Source organism: Cyphomyrmex costatus, unplaced genomic scaffold, assembly GCF_001594065.2.
Source record: "Cyphomyrmex costatus isolate MS0001 unplaced genomic scaffold, Ccosl1.0 scaffold205, whole genome shotgun sequence".
In the NCBI taxonomy this organism is placed as follows: Eukaryota; Metazoa; Arthropoda; class Insecta; order Hymenoptera; family Formicidae; genus Cyphomyrmex; species Cyphomyrmex costatus.
The window spans coordinates 673,987-700,354 of NW_017276095.1; the positions used below are offsets into that span (position 1 = coordinate 673,987).

Below are 26,368 nucleotides of genomic sequence, written 5' to 3' on the forward strand. Positions count from 1 at the left end.
CCACCAATAAAGAATAACTTTAATCTCGGTTTAACTTATTGTTCAACTTTTTCTAATTTTTAGAACTAGAAAAAGACGAAGAATAAATTGATCCGAGATTAAAGTTAATCTGCATTGTGGTAGAAATAGGCATTAGTCTGTTTATTTAAACTCTATGAACGCTGCATTGACCTTGTCATCTATGTAATCATTTCAAGCGCGTTCGTAGTCAGAAATAAATGGAAGTATCAATCATGTCTGATATAATAGTAAAAAGAAAGATGATTTTATATTTGAACAAATACGAAGAAACAGCGTAAATTGAGTTGCGTTAATTAGTTGATTATTAATGATCGATATACACCTTCTTTCAACTAAATCTATGACTAGAAAAATGCTAGTTAATATCTAAATGATATAAAAAAGAAAAAACTCTAAGGGAATCTTACAGTTTTCATAACTACTACGGACGACGCTAACCAGTTCTTGTGTGTCGCTTATCATAATAAGATAAAAATTAACAGATCCTTCCAGTAATTGACAACCTACATTCATATGTTTCATCGAACTTGTAAAGTGGATCAGTTGTATGTACAAAGTTAACTTATATTATTAACGATCATATTTTGTCAGTCTAGTTTGATCTCGTGGTATATCTATAAAATTGTGTTACTTCACGCATCGATTTCTAAGATAAGTTTCGTGATTATTTATGTCAAGTAAAAGCACGTTTGAAATAAATGTTTGAATAGTTTATATAGTAAACAGTTCGTTTCTACGAAATGTGTCATAAATGGTACATTTAGTAATATATTTAGCTGATAAATTTGTTAGGTGAAAATTATGGCTAATATGTATAAGAAAAGACACAAAACTCAATTGTGGTATATATTTATTGAGTTTTCCCACAATTGTACATTGTACCTTAATGACTACAACGCTTCTATTCGTTTGTATAATTACTTTCTGTACATTTGACATAGTAATATGATGTAATATGGATTTTAGCAAGATTTTATCGTTTGATATTGTATAAGTCGAAAAATCTATCATAGAAAAACTGATTTTTTATGAAATGATTGCTTATGAAAATTCTATTATGTAAAGATTAATGTTCTAAATTTTTTTTATTTATAATGTATGATATTTTTGTGTATTTAATCTTCTATATGTCTGTATTAACTATGGTTTTATTTGTATAACTTGATAAAATAAAAGGCATTTTTCTTTATTAAGTGATGTTATAACTTAGAGAAAATTAAATCTATATTTAGTAATATCAAATAAACTTCCAATTGATATTAGCTGAACAGATTTATACATACATTTTATAATAATATATAATAATATATTATTCAATGTACATTTAACATCGTTTTTCTTCCCAAATATATTTTTGTAGATAATAGTATAACTTTATTAAAATCAAATAATTCGCATTTAATTGATCTCAATAAAACGAGTATGTTATTTGTTTTGATTTTAAATCTCAGATCATTTCTTCATTTTATTCAGTTCATTAAATCGCAGATTTCTTTAAATATAACTACTGATCCCATTGTTAGATTAAAGTTAAATGAATGTACATTATCTATATCTATAATGTGATATGTGGAAATATACTATTATTCAAGAAGTACTCCAATATGGCAGCATAAATTAATTCTCAATAATAATTATTGATACCTCCAAAACCATAAGTTGTTTTCTGAAATTTCTTGAGATGTTATTTTTTTTTTTTATTTTGAATGTAAAAAATGAAGAATTAACAATTGAACATGTTACTACCGTACCAACAGTATTATAATTATAAACGACTAGAGATCTTTTTCTGTCTGCATAAAATTCTTTCTGTATAGAATATGGAATGACCAGCATTTCACAATCTTACTGTGTAAATATGTATATAATTATTAAAAAGAGTGAAAGTATCAAACTTTCATTTCAATCTATTCTGATCGTGTTTTCTCAAGTTGCAATTAATCTTTCTTTGTGCATTATATTATATCATACAAAAATGTTCAATGAAAAATTCTATTAAATGTGAACAAGACACAGCTATAACTATTACTTAATGTTTTTCAATTATGAACTGAGATAATCAACAAATTTAATTATAAGATAACAAAGATTCATTCAATACTTCAAACTTAACAAGTATATTCGAAGGTATGGTAGTGGAATGTACGAGATTTATAATAATATAACGATATAAAATATAGGAAGAGTTAAAAAGAGAAAAATTGAAATAACGCAAGACCAAGTTAGTTGTCTCGAGTAATATTTAAAATAAAATTCATACATGAAAATGTATCAATATCAAATATCATAGGATCGTGAGAATTAAATTAATGAAAAACTGATGAGAACAAGTCGTAACGGTCAAGCTGGATCTTGGGTGCTTCTATATAATTGTATGTGAATTTATATATTATATATGTAGATTTTTAATTGTGCATCGAATTTTTTTCAGACTTGGAACAAGCTCTACTAAACTATCGCAGTAATATCAGGAGTTAAATTAATTAACAATTTAATAATTTTTAATGTTCTTTGCGTATCTTAGATCGATCTTAATAATGTTGAATGACATTGAAATCTATAAATAATTAATTTTCATTACGAAAAATATTACCTCGGCCGGGAGTCGAACCCGGATCTCTTGCATTCCGTGCGAGCATTCTAAGCCGTTAGACTACCGAAGCTTAATTAAGTTATTCAACATTATTAAGATTGATCTTATCAATAGATCTTATCAATAAGATTGATTTAATAATTTTTATGCTCTTTGCACATTTTATGGCGTTTTCGACCCGACCGGTTTGCTCCAACCTGGGTTAGAAAGTATTTTGCTATTAAGTGGGGACTTTAGACGTTTTCATGCTCTACCAATAGTAGAGCATGAAACGTCATTAATCCAACCCGCAAAGAGCATCAAAAATTATTAAATTGTTAGTCAATTTAACTCGTGATGTTATTGCAGTAGTTCAGTACAGCTTGCGTTTTAAGTCTGAAAAAAATTCAGCGCGCAATTAAAAATCTACATACATAGTATAGAAATTCACACGCAATTATAGAAACACCCAAAATTCAGCTTGACCATTACAGCCTGTTCTCATCAATTTTTCATTAATATAATATTTAATAAATGGATTTTTCACGTTTCAGTTATCCTATATATTGATAATAAAAATTAAAAAGTATTTTCTCTTAATCTTGAAATATATCATCCATGTGTTTAAACTGATATTTTATTTCAACACAATGAAAACCTATATTTATTTTAATGATCCATCTATGCCGATATTAACAAAGTATTCTAATAATAAAAATGCACTTCATTTTTGGTCGTGTGCCTAATTTTAAATAAAATCAAAATATAATAAGATTTTTATGTTTATATAACTCTGATTGAGTGTAAAAAAATGTAAGAAGTATAAACAGAAATAGAAATATAAAAAGATTTATGTAAATATTTTTATATAAAATATTGACAAGCATGCAAGCATGCAAAGATAATCGAATGTATTTGTCGACTTTAGTTTTAGATAAAAAGATATGCTGAAAGACCTTTCTTAGGTACATACATTTTAGAAATATAGCATTTGTTATAAAATATAAACTTCAAAAATATTTGATTTCTAAAATAGAAGAATAGATTAGTTTAAAGTGTTAAATAGGAAGTCGAAAATTCTCTAGAAGATTAATTTTTTCTATAATATACGTATTCACCCTACCTCCGCATATCACAAGATGACAGTATTACTTTTACCAAAATTGGCAAGTTTGCTCTAGTAATCCATTTAAAATCCTGGTTCCATCCTGACTGATAACACGCTGCTTAGCATATCTCGAATCTGTGCCACCTCTCTCCTACTTCTCGCTAGCATATCCTCTAATCTCTTATTTTCTTGCATGATCTTCTCCATCTTTTTCCGATATTTCCGTTTGTTAGCGTAACAACAACAATCCGGACAGTTTTTACCATGCTTACAATCTTTACATACTTTACCTTTGTAACAACAAGTTTGATTATCTTCCGTACAAGAATGATCACTAGATGCCGAATCTTCCAGTGCTGTTTGAAAGCATTCTAATCCGTTGATAGATTCACTAACATTTGATGGCGAAGGCATATAATTAGATTTACTAAATAAAAATTCCGTCTCCGTTTTTAACTCCGAATCGTTTTTATCTTCGGCTGACTCGAATGTTTTCGGTATATTTGATTGTGCACTATCAGTTACGCCACTTGATACTTCATTATCTACATTAGGTTCTATTATTACTATACTTGGTATACTAGACCTAATAGGACTTAAATCGCAATAATACATTGCGGTTGTATCACATACTCTAGACTGTCTTTTGAGACTTTTCCTCTTTTGCATTAACGTATGCTCCTTATTTTGACGTTCAGCAATACGCATTGCGCTATCACTAAATCGTCTTCCATAAAATAGTTTATTCTTTAAGAGTTTAGTGTCACACGAACCATCGCTAGCCCTTCGAGTATCAGAAAACTTGTGTTTTCTAAAAGTTGTATTTGTTATATTATATCCTTGTTCCCTATCATCTATACTTGTGCCACTTTGAGCAATATTTAAACTATTCGAGATCCCCCGATCATTTTTTGATAATTGATCAGTTTCAGAAAATTCGATATCATCAAACGACAATTGTTTCGCTAACCCTTTGTCATACTTTGAAAGATATCGGTGTTCAAATGTTACACTTCCTTCTGGAAACAATTGCTTTAATTCCACAGATTCACTGGCATCCAGTGAACTATTATGACCATTTACTGAATCATACGTAAGTTTTGTATCATCGGTAGATACTTCAATTAAATTTCCGTCGCATCCGAAAGTAAATGATTTTTGCCCTGCAAAAGAGAAAAAGACATTTTATCAATTTTACACAGCAACATAAATTAAATGTTAATTAAATACAGTATAAAGGCTACGAGCCAAAAACATATCTACATTATTTTAATGTCAATATTAAAATTTACGAGTATTTGCATCAACTTTCTCGTTTACCTATAATCATACGCTTGTTGCGCATATCGGGGCTTTTAGAACGCGGCTGTTCCAAAAATTGCCTGTTATCAGGAGACAGCACAGAGAATTTTCCATTTTGATGTAATGAACTGTACTGGTCATAATTATACGGACTTGTATCCACTTCATGGCTGTCATGTTCCCGCAAGCGTTCCATAATTTTTTGCACAATTTCCGATGGAGCTACATATGGTGATCCTTTAAAAATACAGAAAATAAAACAAAATATATCATATATTCATTAATGGTCAATAACACTAATTAACGCAGAACAAGATACACAATGCATAAAATACATAAAATAAAAATAGAATGATATATATGGATACTGAGAACAACATATATAACACGTGCAAAAATTATATCTATTAGTGGCATATATCATACAACCGGATAGTTTTAAAACAGCTAAATTATTGCATACGAGATTTAAAAAAAATTAAATATTACTTTAAAATACGTACAAGTAATAACGTTAGGAAACATTTCGATTCTATCACTACTAGTTTGCGCTTTAAATTCGTGTTCTTAATGCATTAGTAAACATCATTGTATTATTCTTGCATACTTATTATTCATGCAAATTAATTTAGAACTCAGATCACATATATATAATAAATTGCATATCTACAGTCTGATAAAATCCATTTGTGTTCTATTTTATACAAGATTACTATCGAGCATTTGGAAATTTTAAAAGCAAGTTTTGTAATAAATAAAGAAATGATGAACTTCTATATAAAAATAGTACAAACATCGTGTGTCGACTGACGCATAAATAAGCAAAAACAAGAAGCTGTAGGTCATGCCTGTTCAATTTGAGTTCCGAAGGTAAAACGCAAAACCATCGACGCAAAAAAATCAATATAGATAAGATTTTGGAGACTAAAGTGTTGATACGCATCTAAGTGACGCTTACCAATACTTTACAATTCATGAAATCTTTTTCACATTGTATCTTTTTGCGTCAATGATTTTGACTCCGGAGCTCAAATTGGACAGGCCTGCTGTAAATGCTTACTAAAATAAAAACCAAAATAATGTAAATAAGAGAGAACAGTTATGCATTTCTAGATAAGTTAATTCAATGTATTAAACTGTGGTTTTAAAGATACATTAAAACAATCTTGACCACTGATTCTCACGCGAGACTTACAAAATTACTTGATCCAGAGTTTCTGCGCTGTCGGACACGTGTAGAAACGTATAATGCGCTATTGCTTCCTACAAAATTATTATTCTATATGGCAAGATGTTTGCGGATACATTTTACATCCAGAAATACAAATTTAATGATCATTTAATTTCATAAAAATATTGTTCTTGATTCATTTAATGATAATACTATCAAAGATACAAATCATAGATGTACAATGATGGATTTAGACATTTTGACGTCCTAGACTCTATATTTCTTATCGCCTCGTCTGGACATGAAGAAACAATCGAGAAATCGCTTGACTATTGGAACCGATACCACTTCATCCATCTCTTTTACGACAGAGATACAATGTCGCAACGTCATTTGACATTTTCCGAATTTTATTACTTATTACGATATATAAAAATAATTAGATTATTGCAATAATTACTTTTTACATCATTACAGACAGTTTTGTATTTATTTAACTTAATCATACTCTTCTTGCTTTTGCCACAGCAAATTCAACAATTATCTCCTCAGAATTCAATTTTTTTAATAGTTCCGCATGGATCGTTTATATAGCTGAAGAGTTTAATCTCTTCTGATTCATACTTGCTCTTAGATAGCTTTTAACTCTTTTTAATGTTAAAAATAAACGTTCATCTGTACAGTCTATTGATGGAATACTGTCGAAAATTCTTAAGGCGATTTTAATATTTGGGTACACTTCGTATAGTTCGTTTCTTCTTAAAATATTATTCAATTCTTGAGTCGCAATGAAATCTTTAGCTTCTTCATGAACAATTTGCAAATATTTGTTGAAAATGGAGGCATTCATTACATAAATCTGGCACTACTGGCGTCGTGACGCGCTTAGGAGGATGGCGCCCCTAGGCCCGGGCCTTGTGGGCCTCTGTCTAAATCCGCCACTGTAGATGTAGTAACTATAAGATTCTTATCGTTTTTCACATGTAAAATGATGAATTTCAGAGTTCACTATTTTCAAAAGAAATTGATTCTTCTTAAATATAGTGCAATCGTTATAATTATTACTAGTAAAAAATTTATTTTACCTGTTAGGCCTCTATATCCTAAAGATATTGAATCAAAAGACTCTGTGGTCTCCTGTTGCTGCTTAAGAAACTCGTCTATAGCGATGCCTCTTAACGACGACGGCTGTAGGAACCTTCTAGGAATACGAGAAATTGTACCGTTTTCCTGCTGACTGGCCGTAGAGCCACCAAAGCCAAGATCGAATAGAATCGCTGCCGGATCTGCCTTTCGTAATTCTAATAAGCTCTCGACGCTACTGCAGTGACTGCTGTCCGACTGAAAACTGGCATCTCGTGCCAGTCTCTGATGAGGAAGTGAACTGAAAAATTTAAACGGATATTCATGGTTTAATGTCGATTGTTGTGACAAACTCCTTGATCATGAATATTCCTTAATACCTTGGTAATATCGGTGTATTCATTGCTGGAGAATTAGGAATGTTAATAGGCGCTGATACGGTCATACTTGGAGACTGTAAATCCTTAGAAAATGGAATGTCCTTAGGCTCGGTTGGTGTTAACAGTTTATGTTCGTGGCTCGGGATACGTTCTCGACACTCGCTCGCATTGACAACGTCTGATTTCGCGGAAGACGGTATGGAGTCAATCCATTGTTGAATCGGTCCGCCGGCACGTCGCCTCATTTCCCAAATTCCACGCAACCAATCTGTCACTTTCAGAATAGTTTCCTTACCTACATTCTCTAACAAAGCGTATAGGATAATCATAAAATCATTTGGCGTGTCAATTATATATTAATTAATTAAATTCACACATGATAATAAAATAATAATCACAATAAATAATGATTCAACAGAAAGATGATGTCCATGTGATTATAAATGTTAAACTATGACATTCTTAAGCAACAGCGAGTTTGTTTATGATATAAAAAGGTCAAAATGCGAGAAATGATAAGATTTCTGCTATGCAAAGTAATATTAAAATATGAATTATGAGATATAAATATAGGATATTTATCTTTCAACTGCGAGTTTTTATGATACAAATTTAGATTCAAAAACATGATTAAAAAAATATAAAGTAGAGATAATTCAACAACAATGATGTTTCAACATAAAATCCCTTCTTTCATCATTTATCTTATTACAAAAATGTTGCACATTATCTTTGAGACCATAACATCAACATGACAATTAAAATATGACAATAGAGTGAAATATAACATATGTCCTTATAAATTCCACTTTATATTCGCAATTTTTTCTGATAATTCATATATGCGGAGTGCGAGAGCGTATAAAATTAAGAAGATTTTTCAAAGTGGACCGTGCCTAGCACAATTTTAATGCAAACATTAGAACGATAGTGCCGATAAGAAAAGCTTGTTTCTGCACATTCACATAGCTCGGGAGTGACGTCAAATGTGCGAGAAGCTTTGTTTTCCTACGACAAAACTTGAGATTTATCTTATCCGCCACACAGTTTCATCGAAAACGGAACGTACTGCGATCGAATCGAGTATAAATACCTGGGTCCATATCCTGTCGGGCAGCACAAGGACAGAATATATTGTGAGAAACAGAAGGAGAGAGAGAGAGAGAGAGAGAAAGAGAGAGGAGAGTTGCGTGAAAGCACGTGCCGTGCAATACGCAACGTAATAAACAAGCTCGGTCGCATTTATATACGCGGTTACGAAACCGCGACAGACATTCGCGCAATCGAGCGCTTACGTTGTCACGTATGTGTACATATACATGCGTGTATACCTTCAATCAGACCGATGAGCCACACGGCATTGACGGTGATGATCCCTGTGTACAATCAGAGCAACTCGAGGCACATGTTGCGCGCCCGGACGAGCAAATTGCTGGCGGCGCGGAGCGATTGAGACTGGCTCCGGTCAGTCGATCCGCGAGTGCGCGTCCACTTGTCAGCGTCCGTGACACTCCGCACACGCCTGCCACGTCATGTGCCTGCCCGGAGAGATCACAGTGGCGGATAGGAACAGATTTTCTCGAGGCGACAAACTCGAGCCGTTGGTAGAAAATCTCAAACGGTACCGCGGAACCTGCAGAGAAAAAAGTCTCTATGATTAATTCGTCGAAGAGGAAAGAGACTTGAACGCAAATTTAATAAAGCACGAAGTCGATATGCGAACTTTCTTATTAGAAAAGTGTCCTTGTTACTCATTCCATAAAAAGCAAGGACGGAGGTATAAATTAATTCTGCTGGAATAATTAAGAAATCATAAGAAGTGGAGTCGATTTGAGAGATTTATGTGTCGAGTGGCTGTATATAATTGATAGAAACCATCAGAAACATCTGGATTTCAACTTTCATGCATAGGACAGATACCTCTCTCTCTCTCTCTCTCTCTCTCTCTCTCTCTTTCTCTATTCTAAATGTCTTTAAGTCATTCGTGAGGCAATCGCCGGTCACTCCATGTGGCTCCATGATATATTATTTATTCAACGCTCTGTATATACGAGACCAGAGAGTGCTGCCAGCTGCTATTCGAGATTCGTATTTCGTTGACAGCTCTCAGCTGTTGATAACAGATGATTGCTTTTGAATGTAGCGGAATGTTAAACCTAGAATTGATATCACACACACAATTTAATATATATATTACTTTCCATCCTCCATACGTTCTTTAAAAAATGAACATACATTGGGAATCATAATGTATAAGTAGACTAGACACGCCAATCACGTTTGTACAACCGAATAATAAAAACGTATCGAGTGTCGAGCATCGTAGTGTCTTTTATCTCCTGCAGATTTGCTGCCAAGAATCTGATAGTTCTCGCCAAAAACGTAAATATAAATAACACGAAGAGAGAACTCGGATTTTCTCCCTTCGAGAAGCCTCTTTTCGACTTCTGAAGCCGATACAGAAGATCAGTTCGTTGACGCGCGGGAATTTTCAGACACACGCGATGCGTACACTCCACCCGGAAGCGAGACCGCGCAGTCTGGCGAGTGCGGTAAGAGCGCAGGCACGCGGACGCGCCGCGCCGCGCCGCGCCGCTCTCACAGCTGATGCGCCGTGACGTCACTACCAACAAAGCCATGCGCGTTCAGCGCTCGGCGTCGGTCGGCGGCGGCGGCGGAGCGCGCGAGCGCGAAACCGAGCGAGTCGCAGAGGCAGCGGACGGACGCCAGCGAGCGCGCACCGCACATTCGGCGTCCGCGGAGCACGGCGTGTGAGCGAGGTGCGCCCTGCGTCGCTCCAGTCCGTCGTCATTGTCGTCGTCGTCGTCGTCGTCGTTGTTGTCGTCGTTGGCCAGGGTCGTCCTCGCCTGTTAGGCTGAATTAAGGATGCCGTTCATATCCAAGGATTGGCGCAGCCCAGGCGAGGAGTGGGTGAAGACGGTCGAGGGATGGGAGAAGAAGAAGATCCTCGAATGCGCCAACAACAAAACCCTCTCGCTTCTCCTACGGTACGTCGTTATATTGTGTCCATTGCTCCATCCAACGCTCTCGCTCGTCTATACCAGCCCCCCCCCCCCCCCCCCCCCCTCCCATCTTTGTCCGTTTCGCGACTCAGCGCGGCGCACAGCTGTTACTTACGTTTACATCGATCCGACTGACAGCTCCGTTTGTTTACATGCGAGCGCGAGTGTATTATCGCGCGCGCGGCGGGCTACTCGCCGATTCCTTTTGTCTCACGAAGGACGCGTCCGAATGCGCGGTCCTATATATCCTTGTTTTGTGTCTGATGAACGATAGAGACAGAATGACGTATTATATCGGGATACTATAAATGATAAAATTCCCAGGTTTAGTCCCTTTACAGTCGAACTAAAATGTAACACTCGTATACGCATTTTAAATAAAATTGAAAACGATAGAAGCAAACGACAATAAAGAACAGGTTACTGTTATTCACGAATTCTAGTATCGAGAATCGAGTTCTTCCGTATATAGTGCCTATATATACCAGTGATTGGCTACACGTTTGCGTTTTCCGACTTGTCTTTCGTTCGACGGCGCATCATGATTTTCATGACGATACCTGTGAATAGCGGTATAATTAATCCCACGCAATACGGGCGTCTAAATCAAACAAGATAAAAACGTTAATGTCACTTGATTACCGCTTCAGCGTTAACAACATTCACCAGCTCGTGCTACGAATTTATGATCCGCAGGCAGACACGAGCGGCGAGTGTCCTTGCGCGAGTCGATTGCTGATCCTGCGGCGCGACCCGCGGGTGATACCATGTTATCCGGCTAGGTCATGCGAGTCGTGATACAGATGATTTTCCAGCTTGCGTGCAGAACGGCGCATAACATTATTCAAATTGATCCGCAATACGTAATACACATGTAATATGCAACGTAAAGTTACTCCGTTTGTTTCCCTTGGCTCGTCTATTTTTCATAAAAGCAGCCAGAGACACACGCGGCTATTTCTAAAATGTGAATCGAGCCGAGATTTTTGTTTATTCACTTCGCATCGATTTCCTTCGCGCAATTCGAATGCCGAAATGTCAATATTGTAGAAATGGTAGAATCGCTTTTCTTTTGGGAGAATAGCGATTGCAGGGATACGTGCAATAGAGGTGAAAATGATAAGGTTTATTGTGTCGTGCAATCACTTTTTATTGCATTATTTCGACGTTCTTCAAAGGTTGACGTGATTGAGGCTCGAATTGATCGCCGATATGTTCCGCGCCGCGGTGCTTGTGGATGATGCCATATTTCCAATATTTTTCGTCGACGTAGAATTAACTTTTTATCCGTCTGTGTGAACGTGTATAATGCATTTCTAAAATAAAAACCAGATTCATATAGACTTAAACTGTTTTCAGCGGTGTTTACGAATTAAAATTCTACTTAATTCGAAGGCAACATCCAAGTAATCCTCCCGTTAACGAGATTAATTATGCATTTGACATTTTCTCAATTTATAATATAGCAAATAAATCTGAAAACTTGTTTCTCTCTTTTAATAGAGCACTGATTTGAAATAAAAAATTTATTTCGCAGTTACCTCGACGCGGAAAAATCAAGTGACGAGGCTCGGTCGTATCGAAACCGATTCACGTGCGTCTATTGATTTTTATCTATGCGATCAACCTGAACGTTTTGCGTTGGCATATTAATCGAAAATCACGAGAATAATACCGGGGTGTTGTGTATAAAAGTGGATCTGTTGTTTCTTTTTCGACAGCGTTACATCTCGTAGAAAAGTTCATACCCATGAGTTTCTTAACATCTAATTTCCTAAGAATTAATTGGATGTTAATATAATATATATAAGAGTATTATAGTCTTACTAAGAGAGTCTATATTTTATTCTGAGAAAAAACGTTGATTTCACGTTTGAGAGCATTGGACAATAATAGTAGCCGATATGTTTAGGAAATATTGTATAATATATAGATTTAAAACATTATAAATTAGAACGCGTGAATTTTAGTTCAGGTTTTTTTTTTTTTTTTAATTAAATTATCGGAAAGTATTAGACTGGAAAATGTAGTACATGTAAGTGTGAAACTCTTTTCTTCAAGCAAGAAAAACGTTGATTTTATTTTTACGACTACTGTTAATAAACAGAAAATAATTATCGTATTTCTATTTTGTTTATAATTTTCTAAAAATTGTGTAGCTTATAGTGTGATACCACTTTTAAAAATAGATCTTTCCCAAGCAGGAGATATTGAGTGTCTATAAAAATTCTTTGCTAGCGATAGAAATTAAGTTAATATATATACTCCAATTCTATTTACGTAATTTTCTGAAATCGCTCCACTATTTTTTTAAATATATTATGTTGACCGATTTGCTGTTTCAAAATTAAGACTACCATTTGAAATTTAACTAATTTTTGTGCTAATTCGACTTTAAGATTCGGTTAATTTATTATAGTCTGCAATTATATGTAGACTATAATAAATTACCGAATATAGTGTATATATATAAAATTGTAGATTGTTATAATAATAATATGAGTATAATTTAATTAATAAATAATATGATTATATAATTGTTTAACAGAGAAGATAAAAAATAGAGCATAAAAAAATCATATAAACATTTATCAAGTTATTAATCCATCATTAAAAAATGATCAAATATTTCAACAAATTAAAATATATTTCGATTTTACTTACAAGTCTTCTTCAGTCGTTTTAAATACTGAACAAAATTACAAAATAATTTAAAAATATAGTTAAATGTTAAAAAGAACGTAGATAAAATGACTAAAACCATATCAGAGGTTATAACATTATATATATATAACATTATAAATAAATATTATAAATAAATTAAGTTTTCATTTTTTTGTGAATAGTAAAAAAAAATTCAAACCGGAACTATTTCTTCGTTCAGAAGCGAGAAAAAATAAAATCATATAAGTTGAAATTATTTATAATTACGTTGTACGAAGTTAGATGATAATTATACGCTTATTTGATGTACACATATATATATATATATACACATATATATCTCAAGATCTATCAAAGACATCGGCATATCATATGTCCTCGAGACAATCGCTGATGATGCGTCGCGATTTCTTCGACCGGATATTGAGCCCATTGTGCTCGTTGCACCAGTTGTGTTTGTTGGCCATGACAGGCTTAGTTAGATAATTAGAATCGCGGCGCATCCAGTCTGTGTTCGCGAGCGCGCTGTCAAGAATCGCAGCGCGATTCTTTGTTTCCGCTTGCGCGCATTGCATTTGAAAGCAGCTGTATCGCGTAAGTATAGTAAGTAGAGAGCATGGCCTGCGTGGCAAAGCAGACAGCGCACTGCTATATGCTCCAACTCTCTTCTTCTTCTTCCCGGTAGAACCAAAATATCGGCTGCGTTTAGTAGAGAAAGCAGCTTTGCAACTATTGTCAAATTCTTTAGTATAATTGGTTTATACATGTAGATCCATAAGGGATCAAAAGCAAGAACCAATCATACTGAAGAATTGTTTACAACAGTTGTAAAGCTGCTTTCTCTGTTGAACGCATTCATTTTTATTCGCTCGTGTTTTCTTTCGGAAGGAAGCGTACCGAGAGTATTTCTTTGTCAAGAACACTTCTCTAACCAAATTTCGTCGTTATTGACGTTTAACCGTAAGTCTCATATGACTGTGTACAATCAGTGTACGCAGACGTATGAGGAAAGTCATCACGGTCGGTTACAAGCAATAGAACTAATTGTAAGAGGACTTTATTACGTCTCGTAAATATGAGAGCAACATCGATTATTCTTACCATTTACACCATTAATTCCGCTTGCAAATTCGACTCAAGAATTCGCGAGAGAGTGACGTGAATTACAATTAAACCTTTCATAGAAACGACTGAGAACCGACGGAAACTACTGCATTTTTACGATGAGCACCAATTCGGGCTACAATATTTTGATCAATCCACGCGTTACTAGATATCCAAACTTAGGTATATACAATATACAGATAACGCAACGCATATCTATATTAAAGCTCCTGAATACTCACCTCAGCTTGAATCGTAACGTCATATAAGCATAGACAGCCTATTTTCACTTCACGAATCTTTTTTTTTTGACTATTTACTGGCTGACAGGAAATGTAAGGATAATCTCGGTCTATTCTTACAAGTTTTTTAAAGCTTGAAACCTCATCATTTCGTTTCATTTAAATTCTCCTTATTTACAAATGGCAAGCAAAACTTTTCAAATCCAAGATTTGACTGATTTTTTGCACTTGGCAAAAAGCTCTCTCTCTCTTGGCAAGCCAAAAACGCTCATCGTTTTTTCTTAGAAGAAATACTTAGTAACATCGATCCTCTTAAATCTTCTGTTTTCTGTCGCAACTCGCAATACATCAATCGACTCGTAATGGGAACGTGATAATTGCTTCTTATTATTACGCTTCCGCTTATTACGGCTGAAAGTTTTATAAAGCAGAAAAAATGCTACTTCTGCGTATTATCTTTGAACAATAAAAAATCTCGGCTAAAGCTGAGCCATTTCTTCGTTCTCTCATCTAAAATCTGATAATTAATTTTCTCTACGTTCGATCGATGAACACAAACATTTGACACTTAATGCTTAATTACAACTTAACTCCCTAACTTCAATTAACGGATAATTGCTGTATATCGCACGTAAGGCACGAGAGTTTATTAATTTATCGAAAATTTGTTATAGAGAAATTTGCAACTACGTGTTTTTTTTTTTTTCTAGAAATAACTTTGCGACGTGTAATTCATCTAAAATGTTTAAATAATAAATTATACAAATAACATTCATCTGCTTTGATTAAATTATAAATGTTACGTGTGATTAATACAATTGACTACATAATTATTTGCATTAATTAATAAACATGTTTAAAAAATCACGACAATTACTTTAAATATCTCAAAATTTAACAATTAAACTATTATATGTACATGTATAATTATTTGCGTGTCATATAAGACTTAAATATATTATTCATCTATTTATTTGCATGTCGCATACTTACTTTTACTTATTCCATCCTAAAGACGATCATTGACACATCACTACATCAATATCTCACTCACGCATGCCACACATATACATAAATTTTTGTAATAACAATTATTTTTTAATAATAATAGATGTCTAAGTCCAATTTTAAGAACTCCATGCTGTTTCTTCATGCAAACTATTTATACTAGTCTGTGGACTACTATTTCGTAAGTGCAGATAGCATAGCTTTTATGTGAAGTAAATATTGTCATGACATAACAGCTCTGCAGCGCCATATTGGACTAAGAATGATAAAAAAGATATCAATTTCGAAATTTTTGGTCGTTTTCTCGACACAAACTCCACTTCACAAACATGTATTATAACGTAATGCGTATATATTTTAGTCCTGGAAAAGGATTTTCGAATCTGTGAAAGAGGAAAAGTAATTATTATTATATATATATGTATATAAATTAAATGTGTTTAGTCGGTAATACAAACGACTTTAGAATTCCCTTAATTCATTGAAAAACTTATTCGAAACAATTGCACGAAACTCTTTCATTCGCGATGCGGATATGTATATTGCGTATATTTCTGTTAGGTATTGCTACCAGACGTTGGTGAATATTTGGTATTTTTTATGTTAGGAATATTTAATTTTCGAGCCGCGCGATTTCGCGTATCCCTTGCGTGTCTAATTGATACCATACGTAGATGCATGCGTGCGTGCATGCGAGTGCATCCGGATTTTTTGCGAATACAAAAGTCTCGAACATCTACACAACGGGCAACCTGCAACACTTTTATTAGTGCATTGCGTTATGTCGTAAATACGGTATGAGTTATGTTAATTCATGCACATTGAATATTCCTGTTATTAATGATGTCATGTATTTTTAGAATAAATATAATATTCTCGAGTAATAGCGCGATATTATAGTACAGAAATATTATACATAACGGCCTAGTTTTAAATTTTTTTAGTAATTGATATGGTTTTCACAATGATTATTTCGTATAGTTTACATTCTCTCTAAATCTCGTGGAGTAAAATTTCACTCGAAAAGACTGAAAATTGAGCCAGTTGAAAAAAGAATAAAAAAAACTACTTTTCTTCAAGAGTGGCAGATTTTCACTCTTTTTAGAACGAGTTTTAAAATTTACTGTTTTGGAATGAGATTCACTTCTTTAGAGTGAATCTCATTCTAAAAGAATACATTTCACTCTAAAATGAGTGAAAATCTGCCTCTCTTGAACAAGAGAGTATATTTTTACTCTTTTTTCAAGACTGGCTCAATTTTCAGTATGTTCGAGTGAAATTTCACTCCATGCGATTTAGAGAGTTGGCAAAAATGCAAGTTGCATGAAAAACAGCATTGCAGTTCTGTTATAAAATATTCAAGTCAATGATGCACATTTTGAATTTGACATTTGTTATAATTAATTGAAATATTACTTTATAATATTTTTGCGTATCGTTACCTCGAGTTTGAGTTTTAAATAGGAATGACTACCAATATCATGTGAAACGCACAGTGGTTGCACGAGAGTTTCGACAGAGCGTTCGACTTCGTCGCGCTTTCTCGCACTCGCTGAAAGGAACCGTCTGGCCTGTTCTTTTCCTTCATGTTTGGTAAAAACGAGCTACGGGATTAAAATTAAAAGTTAATAGAGTTTATACCGGAAGCTTTCTTTGCGATTAGAAATATCTCTGTAAGATAAAAATTCAATAAAACATCATTATATTATGGCTATAATAACATTAATAATGTAAATTGTTTGACATTATTGTTGAAAAGAACTGCCATATAAATTTGCACTTATAGGTCCGTATTCACAGCTCTCTTCTATCGATAAATGCGCGCTTTTATATTTCTGTAGTATATGTAAACTGTATGTTAAATGCACATATATTTATCGCACACACCTTGATAAAAGTGAAGTGTAAATACAATACACGTTAAACGCAAAATAGACCATATTAAAATTAAAAGTTTATATCATTTCTTTTGGAAAAGTATAGATAAACAGAGTTAAACGAATCGTACGCTTTGACATTTGACATTGACAATATTGCGAATTCTCTTTGGACTTGCCTGCACAGAAACCGCATTTTCCTTGACAAAGGTACATTTTGACGACCGCTGAAACCGCCAATTTTTGAGCGGTTCGTGAAAGATGTATCTATAGGATTAGGCACCTTTATAAGTGCGGGCTATATCGAATTCTCAAAACAGGAAAATACCGACGCGTGCATCTTGCCGGTGCGGAAGTGGGTCGTGACCCAGCTACCAACGTGACCTGCGCCAATTCGCAATCCCCCCACGGTATACGTACCCCACGCAGCCTTGATAAATTCGGTTAGACGGCGCGGCCTCTTCGCATGTGGATTCGACTCGATGCTGTCGGCCACGATATTTTGCTTTCGCAAAACGAAGTATAGCGATGGAAACTCGGGAAATGGTGCAGTACGATGAAAGCGCATCTTTTATTCCTTTTTATTTTCATACGCTTAATAGGAGACTTTTTTTTCTTCAGTCTCTTCAACTTTACGTATCTCTTCATATATCTCCTAAATAAAAATATGTCAAATATAATAGAATCTCGGAAGTGTCATCTTCAAATAAAGAAACAATATCGTCTTTTTTTTTCTGAGGGAAACCCATGAGGAATATATATCTTATTAAATTTGAAGGCACGTTTATAAAAAATATCTTTGTACTGGGATCGAGGTCGACTTGGTGTCGTGCATTAATGGGGCACCTTTTCTGCTGATACTATCACGCCGCACGCACGTAATGATTTTGACTTTTGATACAGTTAGACGAAATGACTGGAAAGTACAGACTGCTGTGAAAGAATCTGAGAGCTGGTTTCTCTGTTTCTTTCGTCGATTTAACATAAGGCCGATGCGCCCGCACCATTATTTCGATGATTCAACCGTATAGCCGTCCTACGCGCGTTTTCTCAGCTTAGGTGAGATTAGACGAGGTGCGCGCAGCATAAAAGGGTCGGTGAACTCGGTGGAAGTAAAAGTTTCGTACCGGCCGATTTCTGTATTCGCGAATTAATTATTCGCGCGTTGCGAAGTATGAAAGTACCACCGTTTTATACGATATTTCTTTCCGTACGAGATTATCTCGTGTAAAAAAATCATCGTTGTCTATCAGTTTTTATCGTCCAGCTTACATACCAGCTGACTTGATCCGCGAACGTTTGTCATGGAATGAGCGTTGCTTAAACTACAATAAGTAAGATAGAAACGTTAAACAAAACTATGTTATTGAAAGGAAACAACGAAATACATTAGAACGCCAAAAAGAGATACATACTGTATATTAAAAGGAAATAAACAAAGACATCATATATTAAAAGTAGATATAGGATAATTGTCTCTATTAGTATGCCTTTAAATTAATTTTCGATATCGGTTTTTCAACTATTTCTTTCTCTTATAATATTTCTGTAATCTAAAAAATGTTAATACTTCATATGTTTTTGATAAAAATAAAAAACATGTTTTTGTCCCTATTAGTGAGCCCTCCAAACGGCGATGGCCTTATTAATGTGCCTCCTAATTTGTATCCACATTTTAACATATAGTTACTAAAACAGATAATAAATGTAAGTTAATTGTTTAAGTTAATATTATTAAATCGTTATTTTAATTATACTTATTTCTCAATCTACACTCATAACACAATGTTCTCAACTCCAATACAGAACACACTAATAGGGACAAATTTAAAATCTTGCGCTACGTATTATTACTGAAATCACATAAATTCTTCGAATTTTTTGAAAAATGTTTAAAATATTTTAATAGTTAAAAAATAAATCTACAGACGTAGTATATAAATTCACACGCAGTTATACCCAAGATCCAGCTTGATCGGCCTGTTTCTCATCGGTTTTTCATTGGTGTTACAAAATAAAATATTTTCTTTAGTATCGTATGCATTAATAAATTAATTTAATAAAAAAATGCTTTTTCGTGTTTATTTGTGCTAATTTTTTTATGGCTTATTTAAATACAAAAGCACATTAATATAGAGACAGATACAGTAATAGGAATAATTACTCTATGTATTTATATACTATATATATTTTATCTAATGAAGGAAAAATAGATAAAAAAATGATCAATATATATACCTACTTTGTATTTTACTAAAGTCGTATTTTAATAACACTTTAGCTTTTCACGCTTGTTTTACTGTTTCCTCTATTTTTGACTGATCGTTTAATATATGTATGTATTGCATGTATACACATCACTTGAATCTTTCATTTTACAGAAAATTTCTTGAAAGCTATCTTATTTTTCACATCCTGAAACGATAGAATTTATCAGACAGTCAAATCCGAAATATAGTCTTGTACGTGAATCTCTTTAGCTATTCATTACCGAATTTCGTCGCCAAAAATCTCCGCACACACATCGCTATACTAAATTTTTCGACTACGCGTCAAGTCTCTTGCGCTTTTCTAAAAAATTTTATTTAGGTGTATCCTCAACTCGAATATTTTATATCATAAAAGTAACGGCGTAATGATGATATTTCGAGGAGAAGGCATTTGTGTTATACATCAATCTCTTTAACATAATCGCAAAAAAAAAACTAAAATAGCCGGTGTTCGTCTGCATCTCGGAACTAAATACGTAGAAAGAGAATAAAGGAATGAAGAACTTTCTAAGCCATATTTATCTTTTACCAGCATATTGTACTTACAACTTCGAAACTATGTCACTCACGACTAATAATTTCTGTGTTATAAATATTATCAAGATAATATTTAACGAAGTGAAAGCTTTTTATTATTAATCATAAAACCACGAAATCTCTGAGATAACAAATTAAATGAACTTTTAAAACTTTTAAAACGCCTACCTTTGTTTTTAATTATTATTCATAATTCATATACTATTAATGTTTTAATCAACTCCAGCCCCCCGGTTTATTATTAGAATAAAACGAACAATCCTAACACCGTGAATATATAATATGACGTCAATCCGTGTATTCCGATATATGATATTTGTCCTTCTACCCTCAAGCCATAGAACATTGACGTGACATTGATCGCTCCAGTTGCAAGTTATCGGTATTATATACAGTGGAGAATTTTCCGCATTTACGGTTCGTTGTTTGACACATGCATGTATGCGCTTTACGCGTGTCTACAGTTGATCTCGCAATGAGCGCTACAAGTAGTTATACGTAATCCTATAGTCTAATGATGCGATATCTCTCTCTTTGTCTCTTTCCTGCAACATATAAATGTATTAATATATTAATCCCCTATAGGTGATTCGACAACCTTAATCGCCGAGCCCGGCGATTTGAAAGGGCAAGGGCATGCGTCAGCGATCTATGTATATATTAAAATCGAAAAACGTTTTCCCGCATCTAGTCTCGTTCATGCGGAAAAATCACAAATACGTCCCGCACGCGAGGCTGTTTTGTATATACATATATGCGAATATATGCACGAGTTAACATACAAGGTCATCGTTGTGTCCCTATAATAGAACGTTCGTCGCCGTTACTTGCGTAGACAGAATGATAAACGCGACAAGTGAAGTGCGACGAAATGCATCTGTAGAATCTAGATATTCAACAGTTAAAGAATAAGAAAGGAATTATTTTAAATATTTTAAGACACTCTCGCAACTCGAAGATCCATAAGAATATAAAACGACAGAACGATAAACTTTGTCAAGATTTAGTAATAATATTTGCTGCAAGTTTTTAATGCAAAGAATTAAATTTGCATTTCTTTAAGATTTAAGAAATAATACTTCTTTTCTATGACAAAAATTCTATTAAAAAATCTATAAATGACAAAGTGAAGAAATCTAGTATATTTTCTCTCATTTTATATTCAAATCCGAACGTAACGTGTTTGCTAGATTTGTAAATTTCTACAATTGAAAATGGGGAATTTTTAACCATTGGAAGGAATCGAATTTCTCTATGCAAGGTGTTTTTACAGCTGAAAGTTTTTATAGCCTGAATAATTGCAGAGAAGAAATCGGAACGCATTATATGCACTAGAATTTGATTCCTATATTCGTACCGTAAACTTCATATTTTAAACGCGCTTATAAAAGACTGAATTTAATATAAGTATTGATCACGAGTGTTTTAAAGCTTCTAAATTAGAGCGAGAATGGTCGCAATTCGCGTCTCAACTTTGTGCGAATTAATCTCCGACATTTTAAAAACGAGAATAAACTTTCATTGTATGTGACGCATGTATTCGAACTCTTTCTTTATAAATAGAATGCACTGTAATCTAATGACAGTTAAATAACCAATGTCGCGTCTGCTAAAGAGGCTATAGAGTCATCCTGGAGGTATCGCGCGGAGTCTAATGCGATTTGCTGCAGTTCCAATGCATTTTTCCGCTTCCTGAGACTTTTCATCTACCACAACTGAAATGAGAACGTTATTGTAGTTGGATGAAAGTGGCTATTAATGTCTATAAGGTGTGTCCACCTTAATTATGATCAGCGTGTTATAAGGCAATTACGATCTTCGTGAATGATTGTGAAGGTACCACTTTCGAGACGGATTCGTCGTGGTCTGTTTATGATTATTATACCGTAGAGACCGAACACCTACGCGTATTCTTTCCTTTTTTTTTTTTTGTTAAATACCAACATGATGATAATATCAGTAACTTAGTCACTTAATAGTAAAGTGTGTTTATTTAAAGAAATTGTTAAAAGTATTCCAGGTAAAATTGAAAATAATATTATGTTTAGATAAATAGCAAGAAAATATATAGCTTCCTTTATAAGAATATTTACAATCACACATTATTACATTGCAAATATTGATAATTATTTTGAATATTTATATTATTATCATCTAAGCTTGAATTAATTTGAACTAATAATTATCGATTTTATATGTCATCATTATTAAAAATCTTTTTAGAAATATTTCAGTACGATATATTCTTACAAGTATTTTGTGAGAGAAACAAAATACTATATACAAAAGACTGTAAAAAAACGAATATAAGTTCTACGCAGTTGTTTCTTGAATATTATTTTGCCACGATAGTCTTATTTCGTAGTCGAACCGAAGCTAACTCCGTTGAGACGTAGCAACCGCGAGTTCGCTGAAACCGGTCGCGGTGTATTGTGCCATAATTGGGATCCGTATATTAGCGTATTCTCAGCATCTTACGCAGAAAGTATCTTCTTCGCACTTCTATTGGGCATAAGATAAATCATATAGTATATTTATATTTATATTTATGAGATTTATACTTTATGAGACAAATTATTCGATCGATAAATAAGATAAATGAAATTTTTGCTATTATATTTTACATCATGTAACTGAAATATGAAAAAAGTGAACGGAGCAACGGCAACATGCAAAACTTTTAGTATAACTAAATAGTTTATTCTTTTTTTTAATTGCATAAATTCTACGTTTGCGCGTTGCTTCTCGCATTAATAAATTCTTTAAATTTTAACGAATTTAGTGATGTATCACGTTTAAAGGATTTACTTTTTCTTACAGTGGCGAAAAAGATACCGGCGATAAGAAAGAGAAGGACAAGAAGAAAGGTGAGTATAGTCTATATTGGAAACTTGAGAACTTATCTATTCCAACCGATGTGAGGCCTTCGTTAGCTATAATTATAAATCCAAGTTCATATTGTAAATTTTTTCTCCTCTTCGTATTTCATTCTGTTACGATATTAATGATTTTTAAGATGTTCATCGAAGATCTTTAATAATATATATATATCGAGATAAAATAATTTTTTTTATATCTCTCTTTGTCGAGCAATATGTTCAGTCAAACAATGTCCCCATAAAGATAACGAACGAAATAACGATTATTTTTCTTAAATTTCAGAAAACGCCGTCCAACCACATTGTCACATCACACTGAAGTGTACACGCGAGGTGAGTGACTCCTTTCGGCCTGGTCTTAATTTAGACACAACCTTGTGTGCAAGAGGAAAGAGACTGCAATTTACCCGATAAAGACAGGAGTGCGGCGAGTAAGAAAAAAGAGCAAAAGATATCAGTAACAAACTGTCGACGAATCTTGTATCTCCTATACTTAGACGTCGTAGCGAGCGGGATCATTATTCGTTCCTAAATTTATAGATCGCCGGTTTCAATGGCCTGAGCGACGCCTTGAAGAGGCTGGATTTCCTGTCCGCGGTGCACGACTGCCGTCGATTCAATTACATAGTCCGTCTCCTGGATCTCTTGGTCAGTCATAGAATGGGCGGTCTTAGCGGATGCGCTCAAAGAGTGCTCTTCAATATGCTCGAGGAAGTTGCTTTAGAAGGTATAATGAAAGGATCTTGTTAACACTTACAAGAGAATCTTTAAATAATTCATTGTGAAATTTATCTAGCAACTTCGCTCATGATATTTCTCTACTTATCAACATATATTTTCTTAAAGAAAGAGACAAATTAATGTCTGATCATTCATGCTGAGTTGATCATTGTTTTAGTGTCACTGTCGCAACAACAGACAGGAAGGCTGCGGCGTCTCATAGAAAGAGTTCGAGCTTTTAGCGCTGGCTGCTGCTGGGGCGGCAGACCCTTGGGTTCCGTTATCCTATGGGAGAAACATAAAGCAGCTTTGGAAAGAATATTGCAGATCGCCTCGTCGATCACTATCACCCAGGTAACGTGAAAAATTACATTGAAGTTAGGTTGGAGTGATTTCAAAAAAATTCGTGATTAGCTTGATCAATAACGAACGAGTTATTATAGCCGGACGAAGAGCAGCAACCTCAATGGTCGGATCTACCGCCTGAGTGCCGTCGAGAGATTCTCCTACGCTTGAGCGATCCTCGAGACATTGAAGCTTCTTCCGAAGCGTGCGAACACCTTGCCGTTCTAGCGCAGGAACAGCGAATCTGGCGCGAACTTGCCCAATATCATTTCACGCCACAGCAAATTGCCACCACCAGACAGAATAATCCTGGGAAAGACTGGAAAACCATATTCACTGTCGCTCGGAGGTACGGTTATTCTTTTATACGCGATCGAATCGAGATTACTGCAAACATTAGTTTAGCATTCGTATAACTCTGCGTTTGTCAACACTATATATTCTACGTATCTTTACTCTGTCCAGATTGTTCGGATTACGAGAGGAGTACGCCGAGATGATACAGTTATGCCGTAATTGCCGCTGCTTGTTCTGGCGGTCCCTGGGCCACCCCTGCATCGCGGATCAAGATCCTGCGTTTCAAGAGAAACTGGCGGATGTCGACCAAGCATCTCTCCATGTGCCGATCCCTCCGCAGACCTTCCTGAAATTTTTCTCACTGTGAGAAAATCGCTTTCGCGACACGACTATATCGTAAGAGCTCGTAAGAATGAGTGGTGTATGTACGGAAAAAGCGGAAGCTACAACGTAACTGCTGCTGTGAATGACTGTCGCTCGATAGGATGAATGTTATGCGTGTGAATGAAAATAATAAAATGACGTTTAAAGATGTTGCGCTGCATTTAGAGAGAATCTAAAACGTTACCTTCTGAAAAGTATATATTTAATTCGAAATATATTCTCTCTCTATTCTCTCAATATACTGTATGAACCTGAAAGATAGATATCGGTATTAGGAATACGTCCTTTGAGAAATTCGACGCCGACCTTAATAAATATTCGGAGGCCTACTTATCTAATGAACGAGCTTGAATATTTAAGAGGCTCAAAAGCCGCCCAGAGCCAGGAAAACACAAAGACACGTGTGCCTGCACAAACGCCACCCGATACACGAATCAATACTTTCTAAAGTTCTAATTTTAATTGCTTCACAAGTAACGACTCAAGTTTCATTGAGAAATAGTCAATTCCTAACTCTCTCTCTTTCTCTCTCTCTCTCTCTCTCTCTCTCTCTCTGATCATGAAGTAATATTCCCTACTGATTTCCAGTTCATCAGGCTCATTCTGTATCTTGATCGAGTGCAATTGGTATTTTCCGATCGATGGAATTTCCCGTGTAATACAAGATTCCTAGTCTGGTTTCTTTTGCTTCGAGATTCCTGTGGCGTAGATATGTTCTAAGATTAAGGAGGATATTTCCATAATCCTTCACGAGTTACGGTTGTAGAGAGTAGAAGCTAGTCGTATAGCAATGTTGTTTGCAATGAAAAAAATGTCGCGTTTATAGAAAGATCGCGTAAAGATGATTATTGATTTATACCGGCACGTTTTCGGTATTGTATTCAAAGTCGACAAATGACTACGTGTGATTATACGGTAGCACCCTTCGAGAGGTACGTCTTCGCTGGTAATGGTATCAGTCTTTGCAAGTTTTTTATCGATTTATTGAAATGTTGATGAGAAATCTCGAAGCAGATTTGGTCTTCTGCAGTGAGAGTCACTTTTTTTTGTTACTTGGAACGAGCTCGATCCTAAGTCTTAAAAAAAGGAATGAGAATTTGATTTTTTTTGTGATTGCGCTATTGTGCGAAAGCACTCTAAAATCTTGTTAAATTTATTATTACATGTATATATTTTTCGTATACGATATCAACGAAGACAATCGAGTCTATCATCTTCTTCCATCTTTACCAAACGTTTTGTCGACGTTAAGATATAACATGTGAAAAAAAGGCTGTCATACAAGAGCATTTTTTAAATGCAATGTATACTTCATCGGTGCAATACAGAAACACTGTTTCTTGAACGAACATATTTTTGTTCTTCGTGATTCTATCGCATT

The 26,368-nt window shown here is 34.4% G+C and overlaps 2 protein-coding genes across 2 annotated transcripts; one reads left to right on the top strand and one right to left on the bottom strand.

Moving 5' to 3' along the window:
• Nucleotides 1–3,714: 3,714 nt before the first annotated feature.
• olf186-M (Ki-ras-induced actin-interacting protein-IP3R-interacting domain olf186-M) lies at nucleotides 3,715–9,841 on the bottom strand. Its single transcript, XM_018539072.1, has 6 exons — nucleotides 9,835–9,841; nucleotides 8,969–9,013; nucleotides 7,638–7,941; nucleotides 7,260–7,558; nucleotides 5,022–5,240; nucleotides 3,715–4,864 (listed from the first exon to the last, which is right to left on the bottom strand). Exons 1-6 carry the CDS (start codon nucleotides 9,839–9,841, stop codon nucleotides 3,783–3,785), a joined length of 1,956 nt encoding a protein of 651 aa, XP_018394574.1. The 3' UTR covers nucleotides 3,715–3,782.
• A 578-nt stretch (nucleotides 9,842–10,419) lies between these two features.
• Nucleotides 10,420–24,970, top strand: LOC108773379 (F-box only protein 32). Its single transcript, XM_018539159.1, has 7 exons — nucleotides 10,420–10,645; nucleotides 23,183–23,229; nucleotides 23,525–23,574; nucleotides 23,782–23,968; nucleotides 24,140–24,315; nucleotides 24,405–24,655; nucleotides 24,772–24,970. Exons 1-7 carry the CDS (start codon nucleotides 10,524–10,526, stop codon nucleotides 24,968–24,970), a joined length of 1,032 nt encoding a protein of 343 aa, XP_018394661.1. The 5' UTR covers nucleotides 10,420–10,523.
• The last annotated feature ends 1,398 nt before the right edge of the window (nucleotides 24,971–26,368 follow it).